A 14,322-nucleotide genomic window follows, 5' to 3' on the forward strand; every position below is an offset into this window, starting at 1 on the left:
AGTCCATGGGGTCACAAAGAGTCAAATGCGACTTTCCCTTTTCTTTTCATATGCATACTTGTGTGAGTGCATGCTCAGTTGCTTTCGTTTCAGTTGTATCCAACTCTTTGTGACTTTATGGTCTGTAGCCTGTCAGGCTCCTCTGTCCGTGGAATTCTCCAAGCAAAAATACAAGGGTGGGTAGCCATTTCCTTCTCGAGGGGATCTTCCCCACCCAGGGATTGAACCCGTGTCTCCTGTGTCTCCTGCACTGCAGGTGGATTCTTTACTATAGAGCCACCAGGGAAGCCCATATACACATCCATACATATGTAAATGATATGTGTATTTATTAGATAAATGTGTAAATATTTATTTATAAATTTATAAATATTCATAAATATAAACACATGTTTATAATATATAAATAAATACTTATAAATAAATGTTTACACATACACACTTGTTGGGGGCTTCCCAGGTGGCGCTCATGGTAAAGAACCTGTTGGCTAATGCAGGAGACGTGAGAGACACAGGTCAATCTCTGGGTCCAGAAGGTCCCCTGGAGAAGGGAATGGCAACCCACTCCAGTATTCTTGCCTGGAAAATCTCATGGAGAGAGGAGCCTGGTGGGCTCCAGTTTATAGGGTTGCAGAGTCAGACATGACTGAAGCGACTTAGTGCACACACATGCACACACGTGTTGATGCTTAAACTACAGAGAAGATGGGATTTTTTTATTATTGTTATTTGCCAGCTTGATGGGTACTATATTGATCATCACATCAAGACTACTCCTCTCATCACTAATTGTAGGGGGAGGATGGCTCAGAAACAAATGTTAACCTATACCCTGTGTGGATTCCAAGAGGCTATGTAATGTTATCCATAGTGCATCTTCAGAAATCCTGAACCATTGCTTCTGCCAAAAGCCAAAGAACTATTGTGCCTGAAAGCTTCTACATAGGATATTAACATTTGAATTGTTTTAAGTTTTCATGTCAGTTGGCATAGAGAGAGTTTATTTGTTCTGTATGTTTAGAGAGAGTTTTGATCATTCTCAGGCTAACTATTAATAGTTCTCCATAGGTGTATTAAGCTCAGAATTTTAACTTTAATAATACACTTCACCTTGCTTCTCTATATGTTAACATTGAGCATGCTTCTGTGTAAAATTACTGACCTGTTGCCTATCCTTGTTTCTTGAGAAAAATGATAGCTTAACTGGTTTGTAACCACAAATATAATGTATAATATTGACTGAGTTTTTTATTCATAGAACACTTAAAAGAAAAACTGGATGACTATATTAAACTGTGGAATGGCCTAGTCAAGGTATTTCGAAATGAGAGAAGAGAAGGTTTAATTCAGGCACGAAGTATCGGTGCCCAGAAGGCCAAACTTGGACAGGTAGGAAACATTCAATATCTTTTGTGTCTGTTTTGGATTTTGTAACTAAAAGATCATGTACATTTTTAGGTACCATTTTAATTTTTTAAAATTGAAATGAAAATGCTAACTTAACCAGACAACTTAAATATCAAAATCGACTCTATGGCCAGCTTATCTTAGCATCTAGTTTAAAATTGTACGTGATAGATGATGTCCTGTAAGTGGGGTTTTTTTTCACCCTGCCTCTTTTTTTTTTTTTAAGGTTTTGATATACCTCGATGCCCACTGTGAGGTGGCCGTTAACTGGTATGCACCGCTTGTAGCTCCCATATCTAAGGACAGGTAACATTACCTTGCTTTTATTTCCTTCCCTGGTTGAAAAGTAAACCTCATCCTAGAAGGACAAATAATATTCCCATCCTGATTTCATTTCTGTTCAGTGTATCAAGTTACGTGTTGAGTATTATTTTCTAGCTAGTTGTATCCCTGAGTGGAGCTTGGCAGAAACGTGGGACCGATTCAGATGCAGGCAGTTAGACGTTTGGAATAAGCCCAGCACATCTCACTTAGAATCTCCTTATGGTTGGGTCAGTAAAGAGACTTCCTCCAGCTCCACAAGCTTGCTCTAAGAGTAATGTTAACTGCCCCCTCCACACTGTGGTAACATTCTGAAGACTTGAAGGAGCATGCTTTGAAATTATGCCTATTTGTTTTTGTATGACCTTGGAAATTATTATTTTACATAGTATGGGCTAGCTGTCCTCTGTGTCAAAGCCTTGGATTTCCACATGACCTTTAAAGTTTAGACGTGGATACAGCTGTCCCATGGGAACGTGGTGATCACTGTTCAGTTTACATCGGATCTGAAACGTTGACAGCAGTACCAGTCTTCTGGTTCCCAAAGCCTTCCCTGCTTTTAGTCCAGAATCCTTACTATGTCAGAACCTAGAAAAAATAAAGGGGACTTCCCTGGCAGTCTAGTGGTTAAGACTCCATACTTCCAATGCCGGGTATGTGGGTTCTATCCCTGGTCGGGGAACTAAGATCCCACAGCGGCCAGAAACAAAGAATTAATTAAAATGAAAGTTTTAAGAAGGAAATAAGACATGTCCCTGTGTCTGTGGCCTGAGTCAGAGGAAGACCTTTCAGAGGACTGTATCATCCCAGGATCTATCAACAATGTTCTCACTGCAACCCTGCAAAATAGATATTATTACCTCTCTTCAACTAAATAGGATGCCGAGACTGAGAGAAATTCATGAATTTGCCCCAACCGGGAGAGTTTATAAAGAATCCAGCTGAGATCCCTCTGGAACACCTTCCACTGCATACTTAAAAATCCGAGAATCACAAGACTCTCATGAGGAGAGATAGCCAGCCTTCCCCTCTCCTGGTGAGAGTGGGCAGTCCTCTGAGATGTAGGCAGGGTGAGTGAGGTCATTCCACCGGACCCTCGACTGGCCCGCAGGAGTCCACAGGCGGGAATAAAGCCCCTGTGTCGAAATCCTGAGCCCCAAGGATTTTCCCCTCTTGGTTTCTAAACATCTAAAACGCACCTTAACCGTGGTTGGAAAAACCTGTATTCTCCATTTTGGGAGATGCCTTTTAAAACCCTTTCTGATGAAATGAACACGAGAACAAGCAGTGTACCAATTATCTGAGCAGAGTTGGCACTGTACCTAATTAGTCATATACCACTAGCATTTTTATGAAGCCCAGATAAAAGGTATTTTTTTTTTTTTGCTCCAAATTCTCAGGCCACTATTTATGCTATTCAGCAGGTTTTGAGGGATTTTTGTGTTTTTTTGTGTGTGTGTGATAAAAGCTAATTTTTTGCAATAAAAGAAGTAGGATAGAAGATCAAGTAAATGTATAGAAACAGATTTTCATAATAACTTCTTCCAAAGAAGTAAAAAGCAGCAGAGTTGGGAGCACTGCTGAAAGTGTAGCAGGTATTATCTTTCTACACACACACACTCATTTTTTTTTTTTTAAGAAACTGTAATCTTTATTTATATTTGTTTTGTGTCTTAGGCCAGGCCTTATGAGGCAGGTGGGCTCTTAAATTTCCTGATAGTTCCCCGACCAAGGATCGAACCCATGCCCCCTGCATTGGGAGTTTGAAGTCTTAACCACAGGACCACCAGGGAAGTCACACACACACACACACACACACACACACACACACACTGATTTTGAATGGAGGGGCAAGGAGGGGAAAAAAATGGGCAGGGAAACCTGAGAAATAATGTGAAGTTACCAAGAGAGCGTGCCTGTAGGACCAGAGTGACAATGAGGAAGCGCTGCTAAGTTCAAGGACACGGCTCTTTGTCCCCAACGTTTGTCTGTGAGCCCAGGGACGTCCCCTCTCCCCTTCTCTTATGAAAACAGCCTCCTTGACTTTTTAAGGCATTCGTTCACGTCGACCTCCCATTAGATATTAATGTCCCCTGCTGCTGCTTAGTTGCTAAATTGTGTCCGACTGTTTTGCAACCCATGGACTGTAGCCTTCCAGGCTTCTCTGTCCATTGGATTCTCCAGGGAAGAATACTGGAGTGGGTTGCCATTCCCTTCTCCAGGGGATCTTCCTGATCCAGGGGTCGAACCTGCATTTCCTGCATTGTAGGTGGATTCTTTACTGTCTGAGCCATTAGGGAAGTCCTAAGGTCCCTTAGTGGGGAAAAAAAATAGAGCAACCCAGAATAACAAGAGATAATACAGATAGACCTGCTCAACTAGTAAGTGTTGGGTTTCTTAAATGCTTTTTCATTTTCTGTAAATGTTTCAGAACCACATGCACTGTGCCTCTAATAGATTACATAGATGGGAATGACTATTCCATTGAGCCTCAGCAAGGTGGGGATGAAGATGGTTTTGCCAGAGGGGCCTGGGACTGGAGTTTGCTATGGAAGCGAATCCCCCTGAGTCACAAGGAAAAGGCCAAAAGAAAACATAAAACTGAACCTTATCGGTAAAGCTCGCTACTTCCTCTTTTTAACATGGAATGTTTCTCTCTAAGTACTTTTTTTTCTTCCTTCCCCATGTCCTGGTGTAAACACGTGGGTCCCCACACGCCCTTGCATTTCATCTTTGCTGCCATCCATCAACAACACAACACAGAACCATTTGCACTGTGCCGCTCATAGATGTCATAAATGGCAACACATATGAGATTGTGCCCCAAGGGGGTGGTGACGAAGATGGGTATGCCCGAGGAGCATGGGACTGGAGTATGCTCTGGAAACGGGTGCCTCTGACCCCCCGAGAGAAGAGACTGAGAAAGACAAAAACTGAACCATATCGGTAATCACTAAATCACTTACCTTTTTTTCTTTTCTCCAGTCGCTGCTAACCTATTAACCTCTTGCCAAGCTAAATATATATATATATATATATATAAATATAATTAACACTGTAGATGCTGTCTCAGACTATGAAAGGATTTCTTTCTTTGTGCTGTTTCAGGGGTTTAAATTCACCCTTTCATCTTTGTGGTTGCTTTCTTCTTAAAAGCAAGCTCCATTTGGGGGCAGACTTGGAGGGTGGGCATGTTTTATGGTATCAGTTCCAAATACAGGTGAAAAACAAGAAAAGTTTTGCAGTCTTAGGTTTTTGTTTGTTATTTTGTTTAGTCGCTAAGTCATGTCTGACTCTTTTCGACCCCATGGACTGTAGCCCGCCAGGCTCCACTGTCCATGAGATTCCCCAGGCAAGAATACTGGAATAGGTTGCTATTTCCTCCTCCAGGGATCTTCCCGACTCAGGAAGCAAACCCATGTCTCCTGCATTGGCAGGTGGGTTCTTTACCACTGAGCCCACCTGGGAAAGTGGACTAGACATATAATTCTATAAGTTTAAAATGTGTAAACTTTACTTACTATCCAAGTTTTGTATCTCCTTTGATGCCTTGGAGGGTAGTATTAACAACAAAAGGCAGTAACAAGATTTTTTTTTCTTTCTTTTGTTTTGTATGCTCTTAAATAGTAATTTTATGCCAGTTAAATTTGATGAATAAAAATACATGACTTGGGAAATGTTACACAGAATTCCTTTATGACTTCATTCTCAGAAGAGCATTTGATTAAAAGGAGACGTTTTTCCAGAATCTTCCTTTCTCCTTTCTTGTGCCTCTTCAAATAGAAAAATTTATGTTCTCTCTTTTTTGGTCTTTTTACTAGAACATTTTTACCATCTTTTAAAGAGTGGCCCCAAATGAATTGTTTAGTTAGATGCTAATGTAGGTTTCTAAATGTGTCTAATTTTATTTTTTTGATCTTATGGTTCTGCTTTTGGTCTCTCTCTTCCTGTTGCGCTACTGATGATGCTCGAACTCAGTTTGGGGACAGTGTCCGATGTCATGCAAAAAGCTGGTGGGGTCTGGGCATGTCGTGATACCAGGATACTGAAATGGCAAACATAAGGAAATTATACAACCTTTCAGCTTTATGTGACATTTTCCAAATTTGTTTGAGGTTTTGTTTTTTTTTTTTCCCCCAAAATTGTCCAAGAGCCTACCACTGATCTGTTTAACCTGACTCACAAATAATTCTGGGAGGGAAAAAATAAGGGATGGTGACTACAGGTATATTCCCACCAAACCCATGGGCTAGTAAAGAGAATTTTTTTAAATGTGCTAGAAAAATTTAAGGAAGGTTTCCCTTTAAATAACTCACTGGCTTTCACATTAAGATACATTTTTCAAATATGTACTGAGATAACTGGGAATATGTTTAAAGATCAAAAGGGCATAGTCATAATAATGTTAAATGACAGTTAAATAAACGTGGTGTGAAAATATAACCGAAAATGCACCAGTGCTATTTAGTGAGTTCAGCTGCATACTCTGAGAAGAAAAGCCTTTTGAGAGGATGACTTTCCCCTGACGTGATGACATTTCCTTTTAATGAGCTGTGTTCCCTCGTGGCACTGAACACGCAGCAGGCGAGACAGAAATTAAACAGTTCACTACACGAATGACTGTGGAGCAGCGAGTACGAGTGGTGAGAAGCAAAGCCCAGAAACTGTTCCTGAGGCCGAGCCCTGAGGGATGAGGGCTCTGGAGTGGCAGGAGGACAGGAGCCTGGGCCCTGGGGCAGGAGGGGGTCAGCACAGCAGGGCGGCGCTACCCGGCTGCCTGATGGGGCTCCAGTGGGGCAGGAAAGAGGACGCCGTCAGGGTTCTGTCCGTGGGCTAGGATGGCAGCAGTGAGGCTGGGAAGAAGTGGCTTCACCGTGTGAACCCACTATGTGAGTTGATGGTGCAATCAGCGGGAATCGGCGATAGATTGATATCAGGTGTGCTGATGAAGAGGCTCCAATGGAGGGACCTACCTAAGATTCGTATGCAGCGACAATCCTTTGTTCCCGAGGGAACAGGATGAAAATTATTCTCCTCTAACTTCTGATGCTGGGAGGGGCTCACCATAGAAAGCTACCAGTCTTTTTTTTTTTCTCTTGTCGCTAAAAAGTACCCAGTTCAGGATCGCACTCAGGAAGGCCCACGAGTCACCCTCTGGCATCCCTGCGTCCTGACACAGTAAATAACTGTCTCATTCTCCTGTGTCATTTCCGGGCCACATTTGCAAACTTACAATGAACCCAGGCTGTCCTCCCACGAGCTACACCCTTATTTGGCAAACCCCTGAGCTATAAAATTTCAAAAATGAGATACTACTTTCATGGTGTATGGTTTCACTCATCCTGGAATGACTCATAAATCATTGCGGGAACATTTAGCCAGCCACGGCTTATGGCTCAGTCCTTTTGAGGAGTGAAAGCAAAAATTCTGTTTTAACTCACAAGGCTTAATTTTTAAGTCAACCAAGGAACCAAGATGCCCTCTAATGGCGAAATGATGTAATGCTCTAATTTGTAATGAAATATATCATACCATTTCAGTTAAAAATTGTAGTGAATTCATAAGAAATTATGAACACAATTGCTTGGTGAAGGCTTTATAATTTCTTAATGTTTGGCCATCAGTTTTGTCTCTTCTATGCATTACTTAACTGTATTCCAAAAAGCTTTGTTGTCTGTGGTTGAAGGGGTCTTGGGCGTTTGTCTTTCAAAGTTGTTCCAGCATTTCTTTCCCTTAGGTCCCCAGCCATGGCTGGAGGGTTATTCGCCATCGAAAGAGACTTCTTCTTTGAACTGGGTCTCTACGATCCAGGCCTCCAGATTTGGGGTGGTGAAAACTTTGAGATCTCATACAAGGTAACATTTCATTAAACAACGGCAATTTTTCCAAGAAGTTACTGATTCTTGTGACTATACGATAAGGCTGGTTTCTTTCAGGTTGTGTGTGTGGGGTGGAGGAGGGGGGTGGTGGGGGGACTGTTTAATGCATTTCTCTAAATTATAAGGAATGACTAACAAACATACTTGCCTTTTGGGAAAAAATAAGGGAAAATGCAAGCTCCGACTGCATATGTACACGGCTCAGCTAAAAACGGAGGCCAGCAAGCTTCAGAATAAAAATGCCTCCTTTCCCATCCCCCACCCCTCCCCCAAAGGTTTTCCATACTGGAGCCTTTTGTTATCAGAGCCCCTGGGGGAATCAGCAGTTGTCGGGTCCCGTTTGCCCATCCACTGCTGAAGCTGCCTTTCATCCCTGTAGGACAGGATGCTTCAGGACAGAGGCAGACCCCAACAGGGACTGGGGTCCTCACACTGACATGGGAGCTGCAGCTCCCCACCCTCTTCCTGAAAGAAAGAGAGAGAACAGTGATCCGGTTTGAGTTGAACAGATAATTGTTCAACTTGTCTTGAATGTCTGGAGCTCAGCCCCGTGAGGGATGAGAGGAGAAACCCAGTCCCCGCTGTCAAGGAACTTACAGTTGATAAGAGATGGGACTTCTACTTAAACTCGTAACACAATCAGAAGGTGGACCCACATTCAGCTGATGTGATGAAGGAGCATTTGGTGGGATCCTGCTGGAGGAAGTGTTCAAGACAGAACTAGGAAGATGGGCGTGAGATTGGTTGGGGGACGCTTCTAAGCAGGTAGAATGGGAAAAGGCACAGGGTAGGGGATATGAGAGTTCAGGAGACAGGAATGCTGGCAGAAGCTGAATGCGTGAATCAGACAGAGATTAAGGGGAAGACCATGTGGGCAGGGATATTAGGGCCACAGTGGGGGGCCTCCAGTGCTGTTCCACTGTTACTAATCCAGCAGGCAGTGGAAACCATCAGAGAGGCTGAGGGGGAGGGCATGACCCCCAGCTGCCCTTCGTAAGGATAATCTCCTACTATAAATAAATAGGGGAGCGATGGCAGAGGGGAGCAGAGGTGCAGAAGCTGGTGAGGCGTTGATCAGAACACTCCCCCATGGGAGACATGTTAGCTGGTGGAGCGAGGAGGGGGGTTACGAGGGTGTGAGGACTGGGATGTCTGTATGGCTCTGCGGGTTACCATGGGGGTATCTCGGGTGCTGCAGGGGCTCAGGAAGGGGTCCTGGGTCCCGGGCACACCTGTGTTCCCCAGCAGCCTCTTTGTTAGTATGTGAGCTCGAGAAACAGGAAGTCATTGCAGGATCTGTTTGGCGTATAAATTCCCTATGGACACTGTGTCTAGTGTCTAGTGTTTAGGTTTCACAGGACAGAGCTGGCATTTGAAACCGCTCCACGTGTGTCTTTCCTGACAGATCTGGCAGTGTGGAGGCAAGCTGCTGTTTGTCCCTTGTTCCCGTGTCGGGCACATCTACCGTCTTGAGGGCTGGCAGGGGAACCCCCCACCCGTCTATGTCGGGTCTTCTCCTACCCTAAAGGTGAGTCTTTTGGTTAAAAGTGGGGAGACTGGGAGCTGACACGTGTGCCACATGGCCACTTGGTGTCAACCTGATGGCTGGGTGACACCTTTGAAGCCGTCATGCTGGGTGTCACTTTTAACTTAGGCTAGATTTATTTGTGAAACTTCTTACTGTTTAAGATTATTCCTTGTATCCTACTCTGATTATCATTCCTGTATCAAGTGTTTTCTGTGAAGATACCTCAAATTAATTTGTAAAAGCTGACAACCCACTCTAGTACTCTTCCCTGGAGAATCCTATGGACGGAGGAGCCTGGTGGGCTGCAGTCCATTGGGTTGCTAAGAGTCGGACACGACTGAGCGACTTCACTTTCACTTTTCAATTTCATGCATTGTAGAAGGAAATGGCAGCCCACTCCAGTGTTCTTGCCTGGAGAATCTCATAGACGGCGGAGCCTGGTGGGCTGCCGTCTATGGGGGGTCGCACAGAGTCGGACACGACTGAAGCAACTTAGCAGCAGTAGCAGCAACACTGTAGGAAAATAGCTGGAAAGAAAATACCAGTTTGTATCATTCACACATCAGTAAAATATTGTTCTTATCTGATTTTTTGAAAAGTAAAGTGATTATAATAGGAGTTTGAGTAGTAAACAAAGTCAGAGTTGTGAACAGTGCTTATAAAAGTTCAGTATCTTTTGTATGGCTAAGTGCCCTCTCTGTTGACTATCCTGACATTGTCAATTGGCTATACCCCAATACAGAATTAAAAGTTTAAAAATAACAGTAAAAAATTGTTTTAAATAGTTTAGTATCTTTTGTACCCCAAACGAGGGACAAACCAGGAGAGTTTCACCCTAGAGTCTACAGGCCCCGCTGCTGGCAGGACCAGGACCTTACTCCTTGATGGAGCAACGTAGGAGCCGTGTGGCTGCCATAGACTCTAAGAGCATGTGACTGGTGCCCTTCATCTTCTGAAACCCTTAACCAAGTCAAAAGCAGAAGGAAGTCTATTTCTGGCTACAGCTGCAACTCAGGACTGTTCCCCAAAGGGAATAGATAACTGAAGGAGAAATGAGGCTATAAGAACCAGCACAGCCCTCTGACCAGCTAGATTATCTTCAAAATGACCATCGTGGAGCCTCGTTAGACAGAGAGAGTTCCCATTTAACACCAGGCCCTCGGCCTCGCAGGAGGAGAACCTGCCCTTGGAATCAGCCCCACAGTCACCAGGAATTCATGACGTCAGGTCAGCTCAGGAGAGCCTGTGCTACGAGGAACAGAAAGAGATGAGAGGGCAGCACCCGTCACTGTCAGGTTAGCCGTGGGTCTTCTCAAAGCCCAGCAAGTGCAGCCGTCGCCAGCACCTCCGTCCCCTGCCTCTGTGTGTCCCCTCCGCCTCCAGGGCTGTTTCTCCAGCCAGTGGTCTTCTCTGAACTGCAGACCTCTCGCATCAGCTGTCTCCCAGAACCCTCCTCTTCTTTTAATTTTGTTGGTTTTTTTTTTTTTTTACTGCACCACACGGCTTATGGGGCCTTAGTTCCCCAACCAGAGATGGAACAGTGAAAGCACAGGGCCCTAACCACTGGTCCCCCAGGGAATCCCCTAGAACCCTCGTCTTAGGTGGTCCTCAGGTGTTTCAGACTCAGCATTGTCAGAGCTGAGCCATTAACTTTTCCTTGGAGACGGTTCCCTTTTCTGTGACCGCTGAGCCCACGAGGTGAGATGAGGAGGCAGGTAGTCCCTTCACCACCTCCCGCCTCCCACCTCCCACACCGGCCCTGGTTCCAGTCTCTCCTGGCTCAGCAAAGGCGCTCAGGTCTCCCATGGGTGCTCACCCACCCCCTCCCCCATCCCTCTCCCCTCCGTCCCACCCCTCAGGCCATCTCCACTCCCCGTCAGGGTTATTCCCTTGGAAACTGAATCTGATGTCTGCTGCCTGCATAGACCCTTCTATGCGGATGGCTGTCAGCTGAGAGGTGACATGCAAAGTCCCTAAAAACGAACACTGGAGTCACCAAGAGCTGGCACTTTGTGAGAGCTGAGTGTGTACGAAAATCTAAATGCTTCACGCAGATTCACTTCTTAATTATCCAAAGGAGTTTCCCTGGTGGCTCAGACGGTAGAGAGTCTGCCTGCAATATAGGAGATGCAGGTTCAGTCCTGGGTCGGGAAGACCCCTGGAGAAGGAAACGGCAACCCACTCCAGTATTCTTGCCTGGGAGATCCCATGGACAGAGGAGCCTGGCGGGCTACACAGTCTTTGAGGTCGCAGAGTCAGACATGACTGGAGCGACTAACACACTTTTCACTTTAAATGGAGAAATGGAGGCAGCTTTTCTCTCAGTGAATCCTGCATCCAGAGATGGCAACTGACCTCCTTGAGGGCTCCACACACACCGTGGTTTGTCACATAGCTGTGTTGCCCTTTGCTGCAAGTCCCGACCCCAACTCACTAACCACTCCCTCAAACCAAGCCAGCCCTGTCCCCCCATCCCAAATAGTTAAATGCTCCTCCTTTTTGTTACTGTAACCTTATACATATGCCCTGAATTCTTCATGTTCATGAGTACCTAGAAGACACGGACTGTGTCTAACTTTGGATGCATTTGCAAGAATTCAAAATATTTAGCAGTAATATTGTGCTCTTTTAGGAAGCTGCCACTTAGAACTTCTTGAGCCCACAGTCTTTTGCAGCAACAGGCCCGTGGCCAGGCAGTCACCCTTTGATAGTTACCTTGTAGCCAAGAAAACATTGAATCTGAATACTAGATGTTCCTGCTCCTGATATAGAATGGTCACCTTGGCCAGCGGGCCCAATGCAGCCCCTTTTAGTAAGTAAAGTTGCGTTGGAACCAAGGTCTGCTGTTGCTTTGCATGTTGCCTGTGCTGCTTTCTCACTGCAGCAGCGGAGATGAGTAGTAGCGGCAGAAACATTATGGCCACCCAGCTGAAAAGACGGACTCCCAAGTCCTTTATGAAGTTTACTGCCAGCTGATGTCCAAGTGCGAGGACCTCACTGGGTCTGGACTACATCCATTCACACCCGCATTCAGTACAACGGCAGAAGTTAGGTCTTAGTTATCACACGTCAGCTTACTTGATTGTTCTTCGGTTGCTTTTCAGGATGCACCACTGGGACGTGGGGAGGGGGAAATATCCACTTAATTCTGGGCTATAGTGAAGTGGTTCAGGTATAGCTGTTACCAGACAGGCAGAGGCGCCTGCAGGAATGTGTCTGAGTGAGCAGAGCTGTTGTTTATCCCTGTGGTTTCTGCAGGTGCAACAGTGTGGTGCTCAGAGAGGAGATTGTTCTGGGCAGGGGCAGGGGACAGGGTGAGGGGGTGGGGGTGGTTCCAGCCAGCTTCTCACAAACCCTGTCTTCACTCGGCTTCATCAGCAGGAGAGAACATATTATCTCAGAGCATGTAACCTTTTTAGGGCTCCCCAGGTGGTGCAGTGGTAAAGAACCTGCCTGCCAGTGCAGGAAACGCAGGTTTAATCCCTAAGACAGGAAGATCCCCTGGAGAAGGAAATGGCAGCCCACTCCAGTGTTCTTCCCTGGAGAATCTCATGGATAGAGGAGCCTGGTGGGCTACTGTCCATGGGGGTCACAAAGAATCGAACACGACTGAGCAGCTGAGCACACATGCACATGTGACCTTCAGCACACTGACACCAGATTCTGTGTCCACCACTCTTTGGTGGAACACTCATGACAGTGACATGCCAGGGTCATGAGCTCGCTTGCACACAATTAAATATACAGTCCTCTTGAAACGAGTGTGTCATATTTCATATGTCAGGAAGAGACTGTTTATGATAGTACAAATATTTTTATAATAATGTTCATTTCTTTTTTTCCCCAGAATTACGTTAGAGTTGTGGAGGTCTGGTGGGATGAGTACAAAGACTACTTCTATGCCAGTCGCCCAGAATCGAAGGCCTTGGCATATGGGGATATATCAGAGCTGAAGAAGTTTCGAGAAGATCACAACTGTAAGAGTTTCAAATGGTTCATGGAAGAAATAGCTTATGACATCACCTCACACTACCCTCTGCCGCCCAAAAATGTCGACTGGGGAGAAGTAAGTGTCAGCTGGGTGATCATGTGTGTGTTTGGAGACTGAGCTCAGGAGAAAGCAGAGTGAGACGGAAATGTTGGGGAAGAGAGAAGAATTTGAGGCAGGGAAGTTTGGTGGAAAACAAGGCAAGTGAGTGGAAGGTGTGGGCCAGGTGGACAGCTAGTTTGGTTTTATCGGGTTGGCCAAAAAGTTCATTTGGGTTTTCCATGCAGTGTCACAGAAAAACCCGAATGAACTTTTTGGCCAAACCCGATATTTGCCCAGCACATTAGGTGGCAGCCATGGTGAGGAAGTTGCCAGTGAGGGTGCATGGGAAGGGGTCAGGAGGGCACACATGGTCTGGTAGACACCCCTTTGGGCTGTCCGAGAGACCTCGGGCCCAGAAAGGAGGCTACATGTAGATCTAAGGATGTGACGTATATTTGGAGCCTGCAGCACGTTTCATGGGACTGAGTGAGAAGAATGCAAAGGTAAGAGGCTGGATCTGTCCCTGAGGAGCCCCAGCCCCTAGAGAAGCAGGTAGGGCAAAGCGACCTGATCTTTTTGGTAAGAGGTCAGTAGTTTGGGTAGCAGGATGTGCTCGATCTCTCTCTGCTCCTGTGTCCTAACAGTTCTCTGTCCCATATTTCCGTCTTCTATTTTGATGAGCTGTGTTTAACTCCCAGCTGGACCAGAGCTCCTGAAAGCCCAGACTGCATTTTGGTTTGGTTATCTTTTGCTCTCGAGAATTACTCACTAGCCTAGGGCCTTCTGTGTGGAAGGGATGAATTCTCTTGGTGAGCTTGCCCAGTAGAGAATTCAGAGCCCACCCTTCACACGCTGATGGCTCTCAGATGTCCACCTTTAACCCAGACCTCTGTCCCAGAGCCCCGACAAGCACATCCAGCTGCCAACGGATGCCAATAGTGATCTCTAATCAAGTTATAAATCTGTAGTAGTATTTCCAAAAAGGGAGATTGTTTTTGTACAAAACATGCATTCCAGAGATGGAAGCACATGTTTGCCACGTACTTAGAGTATATACAGTTTGTCCATAGGTGGTCTGTATTATTTGTCAGCTATAGCTTGACTCCCCGCATTTGACTCAGTGGTAAAGAATCCACCTGCCAAAGCTAGAGATGCCA

At 45.4% G+C, this 14,322-nt stretch overlaps 1 protein-coding gene across 2 annotated transcripts in view; it reads left to right on the top strand.

Moving 5' to 3' along the window:
• GALNT7 (polypeptide N-acetylgalactosaminyltransferase 7) overlaps positions 1-14,322 on the top strand; it is a 136,098-nt gene that overhangs the window by 112,856 nt on the left and 8,920 nt on the right. The window contains exons 4-9 of one of the 2 annotated variants that reach the window (XM_070794365.1): positions 1,259-1,389; positions 1,634-1,713; positions 4,160-4,342; positions 7,466-7,583; positions 9,013-9,135; positions 12,983-13,201. In XM_070794365.1, the coding sequence (XP_070650466.1) occupies positions 1,259-1,389; positions 1,634-1,713; positions 4,160-4,342; positions 7,466-7,583; positions 9,013-9,135; positions 12,983-13,201 (854 nt within the window). Of the gene's footprint in view, positions 1-1,258; positions 1,390-1,633; positions 1,714-4,159; positions 4,343-4,491; positions 4,675-7,465; positions 7,584-9,012; positions 9,136-12,982; positions 13,202-14,322 lie in introns of both variants that reach the window. The other variant, XM_070794364.1, reaches the window with a different exon arrangement.

This window comes from Bos indicus, chromosome 8 (genome assembly GCF_029378745.1).
Source record: "Bos indicus isolate NIAB-ARS_2022 breed Sahiwal x Tharparkar chromosome 8, NIAB-ARS_B.indTharparkar_mat_pri_1.0, whole genome shotgun sequence".
NCBI lineage: Eukaryota > Metazoa > Chordata > Mammalia > Artiodactyla > Bovidae > Bos > Bos indicus.